General features: G+C 39.9%; 1 protein-coding gene across 1 annotated transcript; it reads right to left on the reverse strand.

The window, feature by feature from the left end:
* Positions 1–783: 783 nt before the first annotated feature.
* LOC142170724 (uncharacterized) lies at positions 784–13727 on the reverse strand. The gene is made up of 2 exons (XM_075233013.1): positions 9359–13727; positions 784–4343 (listed from the first exon to the last, which is right to left on the reverse strand). The coding sequence occupies exon 2, from the start codon at positions 3026–3028 to the stop codon at positions 1721–1723; it is 1308 nt and encodes a 435-aa protein (XP_075089114.1). The 5' UTR covers positions 3029–4343; positions 9359–13727; the 3' UTR covers positions 784–1720.
* Positions 13728–22138: the final 8411 nt, after the last annotated feature.

The following is a 22138-nucleotide window of genomic DNA, read 5'->3' on the forward strand; positions in this document are numbered from 1 at the left end:
AAATCAGTCTCTCTTATCGCCGGATTTTGGACTCTGCGTTTGTAGCTATTTTCTTCATTCTACTCATATATTCAAGGGGGATTCTTCTAACAGGTTCCTCTCAAACTTTCTCTTCTTGTTGTTTTCTCTGTTTGCTATGGATTAAGCATGAAAAGTGCCATTTGAGAACGGATAGAGTTTCATGTTTTTTTGGTCGATATCTTCCATTAAATTGCTTTTAATTGATTGTTTTGATCTTGAATGGATTTTGTGCTCAAGAGGAACAAAATACTTTGTTGGTAGTTAACATGTGCTTTGTTAAAATAGTCATATAATCTATTTCACTCTTTAGTTATTCTTCAGTGAGGTTCTTGAGTTCAAACTTTTGGTGTTGTAGAATTGAAGTAGCACTCCTGTTAACTAGATCTAGGGTAAAAAGTGCATTTCCATGGGTTTCACTTCATTTTAATTAGCGATTTGGTCCGAAATCTCCCTATTCCATTGATTAAAAATAATGTCACGATTCATGTTATTTATGTTCAGGGCTTTTAACTTTGAATAGTCCTAGTTGGAATGGGAAAGTAAAGTTATTTATGAGGATGACACACTAATTGGTTTGAGAATCTAACTTAGTGTCAATAGAGTAGGCATGTCCTCACATTGAAAGATAGATCTCATGTATTTCTGTCCTTTGAAAATTTAAAGAAGGAAAAATGGGATTTGGTTAGGTTCCAAGCTCTTACAAAATTTTTGAATCCAGCACCCCTTATTTTCATTTGCCTTGGTGTTGTTCAGTTATTAATATTTTCTTTCCTTTTATGCATTTTATGGGTTGACCACTACCTTTGTGTAAATATATGATTTGAGTGAATTATTTTGACTGATTGTTCGGACCATGGGATTTACGGTTTAAACAGAATTAAAAGGAAATTAGCATGGACTGACCTTCATTCATTCATTTCAGTTTATTTTGTTTCTACTTTCCTTCCACATTAACGCTAGTAGCATGTCTAGGCCAACCATTTGGGTAGACAAACTTTAGGATTGTTGTTGGTTTTGAGGGAGAGGTCTTTCCCTTAGTTAATTTTTCCTAGGAATGCCCCGAAGAATTTGTAAATATTTTATTCTGGGGAATGCCCCGTAGTATTCTGTAATTGGAGGCCGTGGCGAACATCGTAGAAGAAGTAGCGTAGGATAATTTAGAACTTTAACTTCTTCTTTTTATTTTCTTTTATTAGGAAGGGATGACCCCGAGCCTCTTTGTGTTTACTTTCCTTTTATGTGTTTTTACCTTAAATTGAATATTTTAATAGTCAACTAGATCGAGTACGCAACCGTGACCTTCACGGGATATGGGGAATGCCTAACACCTTTTTCCCCAAGTCAAATAAACCCCCTTACCTAAATCTCTGGTGCAGACTTAGTTTTGGAGTCCAAAGTGTTTAAAAGGGAAAATCATTTCTTAAAACGGTGACCTGACACGCCGAAATCAAATGTCAGGTGGCGACTCTGAAAAATCCTTTTGAACACATTTTGTCACTTTCAAAATTGAAAACCCTTTTGATCTTTACAAATCTTTTTAATATTTTAAGAGGGTTAGTGAGGTTTAAAAAAAGGGGTGTGACAGCTCCTCAATTGAAGGTTTTGTTGGTGGAGTCCTTCTATTCTTGAGATCCAGAGAGAGTTTCCTCGGCTCATAAGAGTAAGATCTCATTTCATGTAAAGCATTCACACACTCCACTCAGCCCTCATCATCATTGACATCAAGATTCAACAATACGACCTCCAATGGGTCCTCCACATTATTCATTGCACTGGTGTCATCAACTATCACTGCTATGACAAGGTTCACAAAAGAGCACATCTCGGTACTGTTGGGCTGCTTCATTGAGTTGCACACATGAAAGACCACTTTTTCATCACCCACTTGGAAGATGAGTACCCCTGATTCCACATCAACTAAGACTTTCCCCATATCAAGGAAAGGTCTCCCCAATATGATAGGAACTTCATAATCCACCTCGCAGTCCAAGATCACAAAGTCAGCTGGCAAGATAAATTTGTCTACCCGGATAAGCACATCATCAATAATACCCAATGGTCTCTTCATCGTTCTATCCGCCATTTGTAATCTCATGGAAGTCGGCCTCGGTTGCCCAATACCCAAAGTCTTGAAAACTGAGTAGGGCATCAAATTGATACTAGCCCCCAAATCGCATAGAGCCTTAGCAAAATCCGCACTCCCAATAGTGCAAGGAATGGTGAAAGCACCGGGATCTTCAAGCTTTGCGGCCATTGAATGCACTATTGCACTAACTTGGTGAGTCATCTTTATAGTTTCACAATTCATAGACTGCTTCTTTGTCACCAAGTCCTTCATGAATTTAGCATAGCCCGGCATTTGTTCAAGAGCCTCCACTAAAGGCACATTAATGGATAAGCTCTTCATCATGTCAATGAACTTTTTAAACTGATTCTCATTTTTCTGCTTCGCGAGCCTTTGAGGATAAGGTGGAGTTGGCCTTGGCAAAAGAGCCTTGTCTTTAGGCACAACCGGCTCTGGCATGTCTATTATGTGCTCCCTAGACGGGTTCACATCATTTTGAGTTTCCACCTCGGCATCTTGAATATCAATCCTCACTTCTTCATTCACATAGTCATCAATCACATTTTCAACCACCAAAGGAACTTCATCTTCTTGCAACTCAACATCATCACTCAAAATTTGCTTTTGCTTGGAGGCATTCACATCACCGCCTCGTCCACTCCTTGTAGTTACCGCCATAACATGTTTGTTCCAACCCTTCGGGTTCACTACCGTATCACTTGGTAGAGCACCCTTAGGGCGAGTATTCAAGGACTGTGAGATTTGGCCTAACTGAACCTCCAAATTCCAAATCGAGGTATTGTGGGAAGACAATTGAGCATCAGAATCCGCACTCTTTTTCATCATCTGTTCGAACATCATTTCAATTCTCCCCATAACATTGCTAGAAGAATTGGGACCTTGAGATGGAAATGGGGGTGGATTGTTCGGTTGTTGGTACATTGGGGGCCTTTGAAAGCCTTGCCCCCAATTTTCTTGGTTTCCATTATTCCATCCACCTTGATTGTTGTTGCCACCCCAATTGTTATTACTATTCTAATTTCCTTGATTGTTTTGATTGTTGTTCTGATTGCCCCAGTTGGAGTTTTGGTTGTTGTTCCCCCAATTATCATTGCCTTGTTGTTGTTGATTGCCCCAATTGCCTTGGGGTCTCCATTGTTGTTGTTTGGAAGAATTGCCCCTTTGGCCTTGATAATTATTCACGTGTTGCGCCTCTTCACTCTGTCCATCAAAACCATCATCTTGAAATCCACCACAATCATTGTCAAATTGCTCGGAATTCCCCTCTTTGTATTCTTTTGTTGACAAGCATGTTAACACCCTCCATGACATTCACTTGGCGAGGATTTTGAACTTGTTGCAACTGTGCCTTTGCTAGTTGGTTCATAGTAGTTGTCAAATCAGCTATGGCATGTCCGTGATCATGTAACTCCTTGTGCAAATGAGTGACCGTGGGGTCACCCTAGGGCATGTTGGCTCTACTTTGCCACGCAGAAGAAGTGTCAGCCATCTCATCAAGTATGTTACAAGCCTCATCATAAGACAACTTCATAAAGTTTCCCCCAGCAAGCTGGTTCACTATGCATTGGTTTGTTGTGTTAATACCCCGGTAAAAGGTTTATTGGATCATCGCCTCGGTCATATAATTATTGGGGCATTCCTTCACCATTGTTCTATAACGCTCCCAAATCTCATGCAAAGGTTCTGTGGGCTCTTGCTTGAATGCCAAGATCTCATCTCTCAATGCAGCCATATGCCCTGGTGAGAAATATTTTGCAATGAACTTATCCACCAACTCATCCCAAGTAGTGATGGAATGGTTGGGATGTCGCTCAAGCCAATCTAATGTCTTCCCTCTAAGTGAAAATGGGAAGAGTCTCAACTGGAGAGCATCCTCGGACACATTAGTTTGCTTGCTCCCCCAGCAGGTATCCACGAACCCTTTGAGATGTTTGTAAGCATTTTGATTTGCAGCGCCCGTGAAATACCCACGCTGCTCCAGCAATGTCAGCATCACATTGGTTATTTGAAAATTGCTCGTCCGAATCCGGGGCGGGCAATTGCACTTGCATAACCTTGGTTTGGAAGCACTTTTGAAGGTGGTGGGAGAGGGTCTGAAATATTATCATTGGCCTAGCGGTCTCTCCTTTGTCCGTGAGGCACAATAGGGACCTCATCTTCAATATTGTCATCTACTTCCTCACCCGGCGGAAGATCTCCAAGAGGTGCATTGTTTAAGTTTGTTGCCATTTTGTACCTGAAGTTGTGACACAAACAAATTAGTAACACAGAAGGAAAGAAGAACAATACACAAAACTATTCAGATAGATAGCCAAAACCGTTAGCTCCCCGGCAACGGCGCCAAAAAGTGATTGTGGCCAACCCTACACTACTATTGAGTAGCGAGAGAGGTCGAAGCAGCTTTTACCCAATTAAGGTCGGGATCGATTTCCACAGGGAGCTAGATATTGGAGTCGGGTGTTTACCTAAATGAGAGATGCATATTTTCTCTTAATTTCACTTCTACACATTTTTGGTTTTGATTATGATTCTAATTTTATCAAACTACAATGATCAATTAAACTAAAATAAGCTAAGGTTAAACTATTGCGAGTTGTTCAAATGATTTAAAGGCACTAGGGTAGTGACTTTCGCCTAGGTGGTCAATTGACGGATTCTTGAGTCTAAAGCTAGATTGTCACACTTGGGGAGTATGATATAACCATTGCACTATTCTACTCACTCCATACCTCTCGGTAGTTCGAGTGATTTTGCCCGAATTGACTTTCTCAAGACCAATTGGGTATGCAAATTTGCACAAGCAATCAATGTTCAAGTCGGGTATTACTATCTCTAGGTTTAACCCTTTAATTGGGGCTATCAATTTCTTGAGTACGCCCCAATTCTTTGTTGGACCAATTTCAAAGACTTAGGCTCTCTTTCTCAAGAGAGCCAAAGTTAACTAAACACAAACTAGTGTTTGCAACCACTAATTCAGTAATTAAACATGAAATTAGTCCAAATATCAAACACCCATAGATAATCAAGCATCAAAACACAAGACCCATCAATTACCCACACTAGGGTTGAGCTACAACCCTAGCTTATGGGTCTAGCTACTCATAATTAGAGAAAAAACAAAGAAATAGATGAAGAAAAACTCATATTAATTAATTGCTAAATTAGACTTGAATATTCACTTTTGAAATGAAGCTAAAATTACTCAAAACAGATAAAAGAAGCTAAGTCACGAGCACAGCTCTGAGGAAAAACTATCTGATGCCCTAAAAATGGGAAAAGAAGCTATTTATACTATGCTGACAATTCTGGACAAAAATACCCCTGTGGGGCTAGTGCGGACCGCACAAAATCAAGTGCGGCCGCACTAAGGCTCTTGACTTGAATATCCAGCTCTCTGAACTTGGGCAATGCGGACCGCACAATTTCGAGTGCGACAGCGGTGGCTTCTACTGCGGTCCGCATGAAATGGAGCGCGAACCACATTGGGCTTCAATCTTCAAACTGGAAACTCTCTGAACCTTGGCTCTGTAGACCGCACTAAATCGAGTGCGGCCGCAGTGAATCCAATGCGGACCGCAGAAAATGTAATGCGGCCGCATTGCCTTTTGGCCTGAGATGCACACTCTCTGAACTTCACTTGTGCGGCCGCACTGGCCCTGTTTAACTAAGCTTTGCCTTGTCTTGGTACTTGTGCAAGTTTTACTCCTTTTTTGAGTTGATCTTTGACATCTTGTCACCTTGTTGATCAAACCTGCAATCAAGCACAACTTGTGAGCCTTTGGGATTATTTTGTATACATTTCTAATCAAAACTTGAGCATGAAGGAGTGTAAAATCGTCATAATTCCTAGTTATCACCCGTCGGTCTGTGGATGAAATGCAGTGCTGAGTTCTACGCGGGTCCCCAACTCACTCTGTACAGCTCTCAAGAAATGCGAAGTAAACTGGGGGCCTCTATCTGATATGATGGGAACAAGCACACCATGCAACCGAACTATCTCTTGAATATAAATTTGGGCCAACCTCTCTGAATTATACGTAGTCACAACTGGAATGATGTGTGCCAACTTGGTCACCTTGTCGACAATGACCCAGACTACATCAAACTTCTGCAAGATCCGCGGCAACCCAACTACGAAGTCCATGGTAATGCACCCCCGCTCCCATTTCCAGTCCAGTATAGTCATCTATTAGAGTAGGCCACCTGGCATCTGGTGCTCATACTTAACCTACTGGCAATTTAAGCACCTAGCTACATACTTAACTATGTCTTTCTTCATCCGCCACCACCAATAATGTTGTCTTAGGTCGCGATACATCTTTATAGCACTAAGATGAATGGAATACCGAGAACTGTGTACCTCCTCTAGAATCCTCTCCCTCAGGCCATGGACATTAGGAACACATAGACGACTTTGGAGTCCCAGAACACCATCCTCTCCGATAGAAATCTCTTTGGCACCACCCTGTAGTACCGTCTCTCTGAGAACCATCAAATGTGGATCATCAAACTGTCGAGCCTTGATTTACTCCAATAGTGAAGACTGGGCAACAACGCATGCAAGAACTTGGCTGGGATCTTAAATGTCCAACCTCACAAGTCTGTTAGCCAAGGACTGAATGTCCAAAGCTAGTTGCCTCTCCTCTACTGAAATGAATTCCAAGCTACCCAAACTCTCTACTTTTCTGCTCAAGGCATCCACGACTACATTCGCCTTGCCTGGATGATAAAGAATGGTGATGTCATAATCCTCCAGTAACTCAAGCCATCTGCGCTGCCATAAATTGAGATCCTTTTGCTTGAACAAATGCTACAAGCTGCGATGATTAGTGTAAACCTTACAAAACACTCCATAAAGATAGTTCCTCCAGATCTTAAGAGTATGAACAATCGCGGCTAAATCTAGATCGTACACAGGGTAATTCTTCTCATGAATCTTCAGCTGACGTGAAGCATATGCAATAACTCGACCCTCATACATTAGTACACAACCTAAGCCAACGTGTGAAGCATCGCAATACACCGTATACATCCCCAAACCGGAAGGCAACACTAGAACCAATGTTGTAGTCAAAGCTGTTTTGAGCTTCTGAAATCTCACCTCACAATCATTGGTCCAACGAAACGGATCACCCTTCTACATCAATCTGTAAAAGGTGCTGCAATGGATAAGATGCCCTCCACAAACTGGCAATAATAACCTGCTAACCCCAAGAAACTCCTGATCTCAGTCACCGAAGTGGGACGAGGACAACTCTGAACTGCCTCAATCTTCTTGGGATCCACCTTAATACCCTCACTTGATACAATATGTCCCAAGAATGCCATAACATTTAGCCAAAACTCATACTTCGAGAACTTAGCATATAGCTTTTGTTCCTACAAGGTCAGAGCACCACTCTCAAATGTTGCTCGTGTTCTTCCATACTACGCGAGTAGATCAAAATGTCATCAATGAAGACAATGACAAATGAATCAATATAAGGCTTGAACACCCTGTTCATCAAATCCATAAATGCAGTTCGGGCGTTAGTCAAGCTGAAGGACATCACTAGAAACTCATGATGGCCATATCTAGTACGGAAAGCAGTCTTTGGAACATCTGAGTCCCGAATCTTCAACTGATGGTACCCTGATCTCAAGTCGATCTTAGAGAACACCCTAGCACCCTGCAACTGGTCAAACAAATCATCAATATGTGGCAAGGGGTACTTGTTCTTAATGGTAACTTTGTTCAACTAGCGATAATCAATGCAAATCCGCATAGTCCCATCTTTCTTCTTCACAATTAACACTGGTGCACCCCAGCATGATACTCTTGTTCTGACGAACCCCTTTTCTAGCAAATCCTCAAGTTCCTCCTTCAACTCTTTCGGAGCCATACGGTACAGTGGGATTGATATAGGTTGGGTACCCGGAGCTAAGTCAATACAAAAATTGATATCACGATCTGGTGGCATGCCTAGAATGTCAGAAGGAAACACATCGATGAATCCCCGGACTACTGGTATCAAATCAATCGTCGGAGTCCCTGTGGTAGTATCTCGAACATAAGGTAGATAAGCCAAACAACCATTCTCGGCCATATGTCGAGCCTTCAGAAAGGAGATAACCTGACTAGATATATTGACATACGAATATTTCCACTCCAATCTAGGCAACTCTAGAATTTCTAAAGTAACAGTCTTTGCATGGCAATCAAGGATGGCATGATATGGGGATAGCTAGTCCATGCCTAGTGTCACACCTCCTTTTTGCTACCCCCGGAAGGGTATAAGGGAGTTTTTTTTCAATTTAAGTGACAATCGAAATGGGATTATTCATATTAGAATTAAAGTATCCACTTGGGATAAGTTATGGTATCCCAAGTCATTGGTTTGAAATCCCGAATCGAGAACTTTTAACTCTTATTATGGTCTACGAACACAAAAATCCAGGTAAGGAATTCTGTTAGCCCGGGAGAAAGTGTTAGGCATTCCCGAGTTATGTGGTTCTAGCACGGTCGCTTTGATCATACTCAGCTTATTGAAATGTCTAATTACTGATTTTAAAACCTATGTGCATTTACCTTTCACCGCTTTTTAATTAAGAAAAATATCTTGAGTCGGGTCACGCATACGTGTACCCATTTGTTTGGCGCGTCAAAAATCATGTCACGTGAACGTATCCACAATTAATAACTCTTTATTATTATAAAAAAATTTGTCCAAAGTTACGCAAACGCATACGCCGGTTTTGTTTTTAGAATCGTAATTAAGTCACGCGAACGTGTCCACAATCACAAAGATATAATAAACGAGCCTAAAGTAACTATGAATATTCATCAATCACGCTCCTTAGAGATTATGAGATATAGCAGTACAACGAAGTGTCCTTTATAATTTTTATTATTGTGTACGTTCACATGCCATGGAATTTAACTGAGCCTTTATCTATGTGTTTTTGATGACACTACGAAGGTGAAGCTTCATAAGGTGATTATCTATATTACTGAAGCAAAGTCCAGATGTAATGGTAAATGAAATTAAAGACTATAATGCCCCTCTCCAAGATTAATCTACCAACAAACATAAATCTATGTGACCTTATATGATATTTAAGTCACTCTTATGAATAAACTAAACCAGCAATATGCAATCACTACAAAACTCATAATTGTTGTGCAATAAAAGATCAGGAAAAGAAAATCTTGTAACATTAGAACAAGATAAAAATAGAGATGTCAAAAATCGCAGAAGCAGAGGGACATACCACAGGTCCATTTAGCATCGGATCGGACTACGAACGAGATCGGAATCACTTGGCCAAACACGAGCACCTCATTGCAACTCCGGTTTTGTTTCGATTTCTTCCTCTTGAAATAAACTCTAATCAAAGGGATCAAAGGATTTATTTTTATTTTTTGAATTCCTTTTTTTTTCTTTGGTTGAATCTGAAGTTAATAAAACTTAAGATAAGAAGGTGAAAATCTTTTTTTGCTTTTCATCTTTTTAGAATTAAACTTAAAACAGCAAGAAGTTTGAAAGGTTCTTCAGATCTGTGACTAGTATGTTAGAGTAAACGGATGAGAAGGCTTCGATGGTGGCTTCATGGTTGAGAGGTGGAGAAGATCGGTTGTTTGTGGTGCACTGAGGAAGATGAACGGCCCAGCCAGAAAATGAGAGGGAGCTACCGGATTTTCGACCGGAGAAGAAGAAGTAGTGGCAGAGAAGGCGTGGAGTAGAAACATCGATGGAACTCTCTCATTTTTTGCTGAAGGAGATAAAGAACCGGGGGGCCGTGTATTTTCTGAAAACAGCGCTGTCAGGTGTATTTTTTGTGTCCTTTCAGCTCTTAGGGTCTTAGGCTCTATATTTTGTATTTTCGCTGATCGCTCCCTTAGGCGTTTTAGGTTAGCCCTTTTCTATAGGTTTAGGGTTATATTTAGGCTAAGGGGTATGGGCCTAAGAATTATGGGTTAGGTCCAAAATTAGGCCTAAAAATGGGTCGTTTGAGCCCGAATTTTATTCTTTCCCCGCGAACGAGACTAAAATTCGATCTCATTTATTAATTAGTTCTACTTAAGTAAAATAACTGTTAAAATAAGAGTGACCGTTAAAATAAAACTATTTTTGGTATTTTTCAAGATTAAAAATGACTACAAAACATTAATGAAACTATTTTTTTGTAATTTTCATTTTCTTGTAATAAAATAAAGTAAAAGAGTTAAAATTAGTTGAGATAGTGATATTAGGCCTAAATTAAATATTTACATGCTAAAATATAAAAATTCTTGGGGAGGGTAAAAAATCACATGTCTACTACTACTCCTCTTTGACTGAAAACGCGAAGAGTTTACAAACAAAGAACGACTACACAGGTTTTTTGACCCGACCCTTATTTAAGAAAATCAAAAGCTAAAAGAAAGGAGAATGTGACCGAGCATTGATATTTGAGCTGCCTACATATCCTTGGCTATAAAGGAATAAGTCCATGTGTAGTTCAGAAGTGAATGAGATGATGGAGTATACTACGGTGGAGAGCTGGTCGAGGTGCCATTCCGTCAAAGTTCCGATCCACGGTCCTGTTATTATATCAAAATCAAAAAATGAAAAGACTAACTAAGCCTGTCAACTATGAGTTACAAGATTCCTATCTATAAGGCTTCTGAAGCTTGATCTTGAGTCTTGAATGGCTCTTCATGCAGACTCTATTGATGCTTGCTAGTTGCAGGTGCTAGTTCATTCTTCTTCAGCTTTTCGGATCAAGATCGGACATGTGGTGCTTGTGACTTCAACCATGTCTTGAGCAGTTCGCATCTTTCTCTGCTTCTGTATTTTGGATTCACTTCTCTTTTTTTCTTTTTACCCTCTCTTTTTATATTCTGGATTGAGACTACTTCTATTGGTCATCTCGGATTGTTGACCCGCATTCTTGCCGCGAGCTTCTTTTGTTGCTGACTTGACTTGCATTCTGAAATGAATTACCTTATTCTCCAGGTGGCGCCTGATTTGCAACATTTGAACTGTATTCCCTTGCTCTCCAGGTGGGTGCCTGATTGCCAAAACTTTAACTGTATTCCCTTGCTCTCCAGGTGGGTGCCTGATTGCCAATACTTGAACTCTATTCCATTGCTCTCCAAGTGGGCACCTCATTGCCAAAACTTGAACTGTATTCCCTTGCTCTCCAGGTAGGCGCCTGATTTCCAAAACTTTAACTGTATTCCCTTGCTCTCCAGGTGGGTGCCTGATTGCCAAAATTTTAACTGTATTCCCTTGCTCTCCAGGTGGGCTCCTGATTGTCAAAACTCGAATTGTATTCCCTTGCTCTCCAGGTGGGCGCCTGACTACTGAAACCCGAACTGCTTTTCCTTTAAACTTGAGCTGCTTTCCCTTGTTCTCCAGGTGGGTGCCTGATTGCCAAGACTTTAACTATATTCCCTTGCTCTCTAGGTGGGCTCCTGCCCTTGCTCTCCAGTGGGCGCCTGATTACCAAAACTTGAACTGTATTCCCTTGCTCTTCAGGTGGGTGCCTGATTACCAATATTTGCACTGCTTTTCCCTCGAAACTTGACTTGTTTTCCTTTGTTCTCCAGGTGGGCTCCTGATTGCTGAACTTGAACTGTCTTCCTTTGAACATTGTTGTTTTCCCTTTGTTCCACAAGTGGGTGCCTGATTACCAACATTTGCACTGTTTTTTCTTGAGACTTGAACTGTTTCCCTTGTTCTCCAGGTGGGCTCCTGATTGCTGACCTTGAACTGTTTTCCTTTGAAACTTGAGCTGCTTTCTCTTTGTTCTCCAGGTGGGCGCCTGATTTCCAACACTTGCATTTCTTTTCCTCGCAACTTGACTCGTTTTCCCTTGTGCTCCAGGTAGACTCCTGATTGCTGACCTTGAACTATCTTCCTTGCTACTTGGAACTGTTTTTCTTAGAAACTTGCACCATTTTCCCTTGCTTTCTAGGTGGGCGCCTGATTACTGAACTCGCACTGTTCTCCCTTAAAACTTGAGTTGTTCTCTCTTGTTCTCTAGGTGGGCGCCTGATTTCCAACACTTGCACTGCTTTTCTTTGAAACTTGTGTCTTCTTCCCTTGTTCTCCAGGTAGGTGCCTAATTACAACAAAAACAGACAAAACAAAAGAAATTTTTCTGTCCCATTTTGATATTGGGAACATCTGTGAGTGTTAACCAATTCTTGTTATCAAAATAAGTTCTATTAGCTAAATTGCCTTATCCTGAAAAATTTCAAACCAAGTCTCATCTCAAAAGTGAAAAACTTATGTGCTAAATTATACTTCCCAAAAGTAAAACTCTCGTCATACCTTGTCACTTGCGAGGGTCTCAAAACTTACTAAATCTCGTTATCCAGGAGGGTACTAGAAACTTACTGCCGAGCCTGTCTAGCACCTGCTTTCCTCATAGAGGGTTTCTCCGGAACAAATAAAATTTCCTGCCCCTGTTTCAATCAAAGAAAACTTGTGAGTTTAAACATGGTAGTTGGTTTGCGGCCTTGCTTTGAGGGCGATTGCTCCTTCACTTCCCATGATTACTTTGATTTCAACTCGAAAGACCTTGCCTGTTTATTGACTGACCACTTTCTCTATCACCCTTATCACGGAAAATACCTCTAATCCGTTCAAACCCAATACCATTCATCTGTTGCATTGTGCTCATGCATTGACATATACTGAACCTTTGTGTTTCACATGAATCTCAAAGCACATCAATTGCCTCCCACTCAGTACATATGCTGTTCTTTCTTGACTTAACTCACTGGCCTTGGCCTTGAGGTTTATTTCTCCTTCACTTGCCATGATAACTTTGATTTTCGCTTGGAAGACCTTGCTTATCATGAGTTATCCACTTTCTCTGTCAACCTTATCACAGAAAATACCTTTGATCCGTTCACCCAACATCCTCTATCTGTTGCATTGTTTATGAATTGACATATACCAAACCTTTGTATTTTACATGAATCCCAAAGCATGTTGATTGTTACCAAACTCAGTGCGAACGTTGTTCTTTCTTGACTTATGCCACTTTGATGTGCTAGCCAGATCTCGTTTTGTGCAATTGGAGAGCTGGTGGCAAATTTTAAAGTCATTTCTCACTTGTTCTGACCAAACAGACTCAGGAAGAGGAAGTAAACAAGACAAAAGGAATAGGGTAAAGGACAATGGAAAGAGATGATTCCTAACAAGAAATTACAAAGCAGAAATTTATCAGATGTGGATACCAACCCTAATGACCATGACATGCACCTTCGGATTAAGTGGCCTAATCTGTTAAGCAAGTCTGATGTTCAACTCTTATTGTACCTCTGAGTCGTCAAACTGGGCTTCAATGCTCCGATTATCCTATCTGACTCGTGATCCTTATTCGACTTGTAGTGCCCGAGGGGTTTTCACCATTAAGCCTTTCTCATTTTGTTCTTTCTCTCAACTCACCATCGCCTTATGGTGCCTGTGAAGGTTTTCACCGATAAGACTCTCTCATTTTGTTCTTTTTCTTTTTATTTCCTCTGATTTTGTAGATGACAAAGCCTTAACCATGGTAAAAATATTATATGCTCTTGGCATGGCTAACTCAGCACTCTCAAATATATCTGGGGGGTCCTTTTGGATTGTAATGTGGCTTTTAGACAGGGTTAGAAAGAAAGGATATCATAAAGGTTCAAAATAACTAAGCCAACGAGGTTAATTTATTTACAACTTTTGAAATCCATTCTAAAAAATTTGCCCCAATTTCTAAAACAAGGAAATTTGATTCTTTTTTCTTTTCTTTTTCTTTGTGAGATGGAATTTTTAAGAAAGACTGCCCCACTCTCGACTTCGAGAGATTATGAAATATTTTATTTGGTATAACCGAACCGTAAGGCTGCCTACGTATCTTGTGGTGACAAGAATCAGGTCAAACGTAGTTCACACAACTACTTTTGTTACTACTTTCCTTTTCTTTTTTCTTTTTTCTTTTTTCTTTTTTCTTGATTTCTTTTTTCTTTTTTTCTTTTTCTCTTTTTTTTTCTTTTTTTTCTACTTTTTTTTCTTTATATCTATTTTTCTCTTCTTTTTTTTGAATTTTCCTTTTGGAATGAACTTTCTAAAATAAACCTATGGGGACATGAACTCTTCTTTTTTTCTTCTTTTTCGTATGACTCTAACTTGATTCCAAAAAAAGGGGAAGTCAAAGATCAGTACAGGCTCAAAAGGGTATCGAATGGTATAAGTGTTTGGGTAGCTGAAAGAGGGCCTCCCAATCCCTGAAAATGCCAAGTACAACACATGCAACTTGAAATGAAAAAAGGAAGAGCACACACAATATTTCTTTTACAGCTTTGACCCTGATATCACTAATATGCTTTCCATTTTTTTAGTGCATTGTCAAGTACAGAACTCTCATTGGGTAATTTCTTCTTCACAATGGATACCCTCCATCAATTCGGAGAAAACTTTCTTGACTTGATCTTGTAACTTGAGATGCACTTGAATTCAAAGTTGCTTGCTTCAAATTATTTGGGATGCACTCTCCTTTAACGAATTCTTGTCATCCTATTAACTTCCCGAATTATCTGCCCCAGTTTCACACAGTTTGGACTTCAAATGATCTCAAAATGTCCAAATATGTACTTATTTCTCTCAAGTGCCTATCATCTTCAAACTTATTTCATTTACTCATGATTAAACTAACTTTTAAGACCAGACCTATAATTATACGTGCATGTCATGTCATAACAGAAAATTGCATTAGACAGACGGTGAAAGGGTTTGAACAACAAGACAAGCAAAATAAATTGGGGTACAACTCTAGAACAAACTTAGATAACACTAAATGAGTTACTATGACTAAAGGAACTAGGCAAAGTAAAAGGATAGAAGGGTTTGAGTCACAAGACAATATCCGGATTACAACCCTGAAATAACCTGGACAACAGAAATGACAACAAAATGAACCACCAAGACTCCTCCCTGGCTACCCAAGAAAGGAGCGTCTTTCCAATTACCAAGCTCGGCATCTTAGCCACTGAGTTCCACATCAATATTGCCAAGACCATTACCAATTCCAATCACATTGTCTTCACCAAATGGCTTATTGACTCCTTTGACTAGCCCTCTATCATTGCAAACCATCCCAACAATTTGTGTGTTATCATGCACCTGTAGAGGATTATATGTGACACTTGGGGTATTACTGCCTTGTACCACAGTTATTCCTTCTTGAATCATTCTTTCTATTTTCCTTTTCAAAGCACGACAATCTTCAACATTGTGTCCATGGGCATTGGAATGGTATTCACACCTTTTAGCAGGGTCAAAGCTTCTCACACGTAGGTCTATATAATTTAGAGGAATAGGTGTAATCGTGTCGTAATGCTTTAATCTCTCAAACAAACTTGCATAGGACCCTCCTATTGGTGTAAAATTATCTTTCAGCCTTTGTTCCCGTCTACACCCTTGGCTTGAATGTGGGTTATAAGGCACTTGGAAATTTTGTGGAGGCTGGTGAGGAATCTGCAGTGCTCGTGCTTGCCTTTTGGAGTGACCCAATGGTTGGACAAATGACCGGACGTTGTTCGGAGGATAATATTGGGGTGGATTATGTGGAGTTTGGGGATGTTCATGGGTTCAGTATTGAGGCTGAAAGCGTTTAGCAGGAATGCCCACTAGATCCTGTCGTTGGCTGGGCTCATCAACATTTTTTTCTATCAATGGGTAGACTTGCCCGAGCAACTTGTTCATTCCATCTGAACCAAAATTCTCTAAAACTTTCCTTGGGTTTCTTTTCCATCTGAGATAGGGAGGAGTGGTCTGGGACAATGTCTATATTGTACTGAAAGTGCCGCACAAAATCCTGAGCTATGTCATCCCATGTATGCCACTTACCGACATCTTGACGATTATTCCATTCCAAAGCTGCCCCAGTCAGGCTCTCATTGAAATATGTCATTAGCAACTCATCTTTCCTGCCAACACTTCTTATTTCACTTCAATAACCCCTCAGTTGGTCTATCGGATCTCCACGCCCCTCATACAAATTAAACTTTGGCACTTTAAACCCCGCGGGCAGATAAACATCAGGGAACATGTTAATCTGATTTCACATCCCTTGCATGCTCCTTAAGGATTGTTCTATACCTTTCAGCTTCCTGAATATCTCATCTTGCCCTTCTTTTCCTGTGAACTTTTCATTTTCAACATGAGGCTCATCCCGAGGGCTCTGCTTGTATGAGTTAGGAACCTTGTGGGCAATCTCTGAGGGGTAATATTGGGCATCATGAGCTTTAAGTGGATGTTTATTATTGGATCTATGAACGGAATATTGTTGAGAAGTTGTGATCATGGGGGTAGTGGATATGACAGGAGGGCAATTTTGGGGAGAGGTAATTGGAGGATGAGTGATGGAGCTACTAGAGTGGTTGGGAAAGCTGTGATAAGTGGGTGGATCTGGAGAGTATGGGGGATCATCTGACACTATGACCGGAGTTTGGGTAAGGGTAGCATCTAAGAAGCTAAGTGGTGGCGGGGTGGTGCCTTCCCAGTCATCCAAGCCTGATACATGTCCGCAATGTGTTGTCTTAACATCCTTACTTCTTCAACCAACCCATTGCCCTGTTTAACCAATTGCTTTTGGGCACCAGTATCAACCTACTCGATTCCGTTGTCGTCTGCCATTGCCTTTCGACCTTATGTTGTAGAGAAAAGTTACCACTTTAAGAACCACAAACCAACCACATTTGTGCTATGAAGATATCAAAAAGAACAAAGTGGAGTCATCCCGTTAGCGTTAGGGCATTTAACAACAAAAATATCATATTGCGTGCAATGCACCTAGCAATAATTAACAGTTTTAGAATGACTTCGAGGGTCATAAGGTCACTTGGCATCATCCCAGTTTTGTTCATTTCAATCTTCTCTTTTCTTTTCTTTTCTAACACTTCCTGGCTTGCTCCTTTTCCTTCATTTTTTTTCTAATTATTACTCTTTTCTTTCCTCTTATTTCTCACATCCCATAATTTCATCTCTCTTTTTTATTTTTATTTTCTTTCCTTATAATAAAAAATGATTTGATCGAACCCTATGTAGGTTGCCTACATATCATGACGCCGCATGACTCAGATCTTTGCGTAGTTCAGGAAGATCGAAAATAAAGTAAACAGACTAACGTTCTCTTCTTTTTTCTTTTTTACTTTAATGACTACTCTGACGAGAAAAAGGAAATAACATAAACAAATATCATTTTTTTTTGAGTTTTCTAGACTTAATGCACTATAACTTATTCTAAACTCAAGCTTAACAAGCATATACTTTTTTGAAAACAAATACTCTATGAAAAATTATTAAGGAAAAAAACCCTAGAAGAGAAAAATATTTTTTGATTCTTTTTCTTTTCTTTTTTTTTTAGAAAGGAAGTCTAAAGAATAAACCAGAGAAAAATATTTTGAATTTTCATTTGATATCCCTGAAGAAAGATTTCGAACGAGAAATGAAAAAGATAAAAAAACTATTTTTGGATTTCAATTCTTAATTACCTAAAGGAGAAATTCTAAAGATAAACAAAAGATAAGGTATGTTATTTTCTTCTATGTACAATGTCCTAAACAAATTTTTTTTTTCATTAATTTCGCAAAGAAGAACCTCAAAAGAAAATCTTTTTGGATTTTGGAATTAATATCTTGAAAGAAAACTTTTAAAGAGGCACCTTAAGAAAATTCCCTCTTTTGTTTTTTTTTTGGAATTTTTCGGTCTTAATAACTAAAGGAAATATAAAAGTAATTTTTTATTTTAGGTTCTAGATATTAACTTCCTAAGGAAAACCACCTCAAATAAATTCTTTTTTTTCATTTCTAGAATTAGTATTCTAAAGAAAGCTTCTAACGGAAATATAAAACGCAAAATCTCTTCTACTTTTTTTGGATTTTTGAGTTATTACACACTTTTCAAATACAAAATAGAAAGTACAATAACAAAAACTCGACATTACTGTACAAAACTAGAAAGTAAAAGACGACGAAAAAAGAAAAACAAACTCAAAATATAATAACTAAAAAAAGATCTCCTTAAGCAACTCCTGCATGAGCGATCTTGACTGGATGGTCCCAAGTTGTCTGTCATGCTCAAACTCTGGTAAGTAAATCCTCACCTGTATGAGAAAATTAAGACCAAATAAAGTTAAAGGCCTAGAACGCTATGTGAGACAATAACCCTTCCTGTTGGACACATTCAAGACATGATTGTGACTATTTTTCTAAAATTAACCTATACGGCTAAAAGTGGCTAAAATGCAACATTTGGCTAAGACCCCGCGAAGCCAAGAACCTAAGACTCACTAGAAAGACCAGACCCTATGTGGGTTGCCTACGCATCCCGCCCCGAAGACAAGAATCAGGTTCGCGTAGTTCGGGCAGATTGGATACGGGCGAGAAAAAAAATAACTAATTTAGAGAAAAAAAATATTTTTTTGTCTTTTTTTTTTTGAAAATGATGAAATGTAAACTCTTTTGGATTTTTTTTTGATTTTTTTATTTTCGAAAAATGATGAAAGTGCAAAATCTTTTTTTTTTTTTTGAATTTTTCATGTTTTTTTTTCTTTTTCTTAAGAAAAATGTGAAAGAAAACATAATTGGGCCCTACTCGCTTTATTTTTCACACATCATCCTCTCTTTTTTTTGCTTTTTTTTCTTTTGCCATCAACTATCATTGGTACGCCAAATGACCCTTTTACCCTTGAAGAAATGCAACATGTAGCACATAGGATGCATCAAGATGGTCTGTTATTTTGGGTACACATGTCCTAGACAGACCCAACCTCTGTGTTGAGTCCCCTAAGTCAAATGCACATGATGCAAACAAACGTTCCTACTAGGGATCCGGCATGAGGCTGCGTTTTCTAGGTTTAAATCCCGGGGGTTGTGTTCTAGACCTGGTTTACCTGAGCGGACAACTCGAGACGAAGAGGGGGCAACATACCGAGAGCACTGAAGTTTACCCGGCCTTGTTGCTGGCCCAGCCCCGTTCTTATTTGGTATAACTTCTACAGAAAAAGCGGGTCATGCGAACGTGTGCACCATTTTTAGAAGACTCAGAGGGGTGGCGTAAGAAGACAGTTATATACAATTCAAATAATATCAAAGCGGCAAATAGACAGCAATTAGCATAAAAGGTTCACAAAATACAGTAATATCAACAATAAATAAAGCCAAGTAAACATCATATTAATAAGCTCGAATTCTTGAACCCTAAACCAGAAGTTTTAGGTTCTTGTCCCTAGTAGAGTCGCTAGAGCTGTCACACCTCCTTTTTACTACCCCCGGAAGGGTATAATGGAGTTGTTTCTAATTTAAGTGACAATCGAAATGGGATTATTCATATTAGAATCAGAGTCGCCACTTGGGATAAGTTATGGTGTCCCAAGTCACCAGTTTGAAATCCCGAATCGAGGAAGTTTTGACTCTTATTACGGTCTGCGAACACAGAAATTAGGGTAAGGAATTCTGTTAACCCGGGAGAAGGTGTAAAGCATTCCCGAGTTTTGTGGTTCTAGCACGGTCTCTTTGATTATACTCGGCTTATTAAAATGTCTAATTACTGATTTTAGAACCTATGTGCATTTACCTTTCACCACTTTTTAATTAAGAAAAATATCTTGAGTCGGGTCACACGTACGTGTACCCATTTGTTTGGCCCGTCAAAAATTATGTCACGTGAACGTGTCCACAATTAATAACGCTTTATTATTATAAAAAAAATTTGGCCAAAGTTACGCGAACGCATACTCCGGTTTTGTTTTTAGAATCGTAATTATGTCATGCGAACGTGTCCACAATCACAAAGATATATTAAACGGGCCTAAAGAAACTATGAATATTCATCAATCACACTCCTTAGAGATTATGAGATATAGCAGTACAACGAAGTGTCCTTTATAATTTTATTATTGTGTACGTTCACATGCCATGGAATTTAACTGAGCCTTTATCTATGTGTTTTTGATGACACTACGAAGGTGAAGCTTCATAAGTTGATTATCTATATTACTGAAGCAAAGTCCAGATGCAATGGTAAATAAAATTAAAGCCTATAATGCCCCTCTCCGAGATTAATCTACCAACAAACATAAATCTATGTGACTTTACATGATATTTAAGACACTCTTATGAATAAACTAAACCAGCAATATGCAATCACTACAAAACTCATAATTATTGTGCAATAAAAGATCAGGAAAAGAAAATCTCGTAACATTAGAACAAGATAAAAATTGAGATGTCAAAAATCGCAGAAGCAGAAGGACCTACCACAGGTCCATTTAGCATCGGATCGGACTACGAATGAGATCGGAACCACTTGGCCAAACACGAGCACCTCATTGCAACTCCGGTTTTGTTTCAATTTCTTCCTCTTGAAATAAACTCTAATCAAAGGGATCTAAGAATTTTCCTTTTTTTTGAATTCCTTTTTTTTCTTTGGTTGAATCTGAAGCTAATAAAACTTAAGATAAGAAGGTGAAAATCTTTTTTTGAGGTAATATTTTCACCTGTCATTTAAGACATCGTTCTAGTCTGCTGCTCCTGGAATATCTGATTCCCGGGTGGCGATTCCTCCGAGTGAATACGCTTTGCCTGAGGTTGGAAGAGGCAGGATCAACAGGAGTGTGTTCTGACTTCGAGGAAGTCCGTCGGCTTCACTTCGTGGTGAATTTAGGCACAGTTTTTCTATGTTCCGTTTCCTCCTCCATCTATTAAACTTTTCTTGTGCAGGCCTGAGATAGGCTTATGTCTGAGCTGCTTCGTCAGGGGGCCAGGCTTCAGAAATTTCTAGATGAGGGCGAGCCCCTTAGGCTCCTTAGCGAGGAGAAAGAGGTTGAGTTGCAGCATTGGCGGTATGAGGCGTACGGGAGCTCGAATTATGAGAGCTATTTGATGGAGCAGGTAACTTTCTGTGACTCGTGCTTTGCTATCTTTGGCCCTTAAGGTTAACCCCATTTTTGTTATATTAGCTGCAGAAAAAGATAGAGGTTTTGGAATACCTCAAGGGCGACATCGACCGCATCAGAACTGTCTGTGGTAGGCTAAGGGCTCAGGTGCAAGCTCAAGCTTTAGAGGAGACAGGCGCCTCGGCCAAGGTCCCCGCCTTCGAAGTCCAACTCCGCTTGGCTCGTGATAATGTCAAAGTTCAAGCGGATATGATCGGGAAACTCGAATCTGACCTCTCGAAGATTAGGCTGAGATAATTGATTCCCGGGCTGAAGCGGCACTAAGCCGAACCAAGGCTGATCAGGAGATGGTGATTCGTATAAAAGACGTTGCGGATGCTCAAGCCGAGCTGAAGCGAGCCCTTGGCCAGGAGAAGAGGATCGAGGAATATGTTCGTTGCAGATCCCAAAGAGAAGTACTCGAGGAGATCGGTGCGAGGGGATTTGTTCTCTCAGAGGAATTAGCTCGAGCAAGGGCGGACGAGCGTGACGCGTGGTCACTTCTTGCTGATGAGGCAAAGAGAGAACCCGGCAAGCTGTAGCCCTTTGTAGCGAAACATAGATTTCACCGTTTTGTCGCTTTGTATTTGATAAATGTAGAGCATGTCTGTAGATGGAGAGTGCGCCCCTCTTTTTTTTTTCTATGCGTATGTAAGATAAGAGGAAACTTGAAGCTTTATCTCTTTTGCATCTTTTTTCTGTTATTGCTTTTGACCAGGCAGGCTGGTTTAAGTGTTTGGCGGGATCCTCGTAGGTTCGGAAATGATCGGACAAGCCCGGGGGCTCTTAATTGTGATCCTTAACGTGATCAGGTGTTAGGGCCTCCGTGCTTTGCCCTGCTGTTTAGGGTTAGTCTCCGAGTCAGGCTTTGACTCGAGCTTTCCTGCCCTTAAATCATCTATGCCCGTGCGAGCAGGTAGTAATTGTTCCCATTTCTTAACCTTGGGCATTTGCCGTTTCGACCATTTTTGGGTTCAATCTTTGAGTCGCATTACGATTCGAGGTTCAAATTGACCCTCAAGTTTTATCCTGCCTGCATGGGCAGACGGCGATGGCCTTTTGTGCTTCGGATCAAAGTGACCT

Source organism: Nicotiana tabacum, chromosome 16 (assembly GCF_000715075.1).
Source record: "Nicotiana tabacum cultivar K326 chromosome 16, ASM71507v2, whole genome shotgun sequence".
In the NCBI taxonomy this organism is placed as follows: domain Eukaryota; kingdom Viridiplantae; phylum Streptophyta; class Magnoliopsida; order Solanales; family Solanaceae; genus Nicotiana; species Nicotiana tabacum.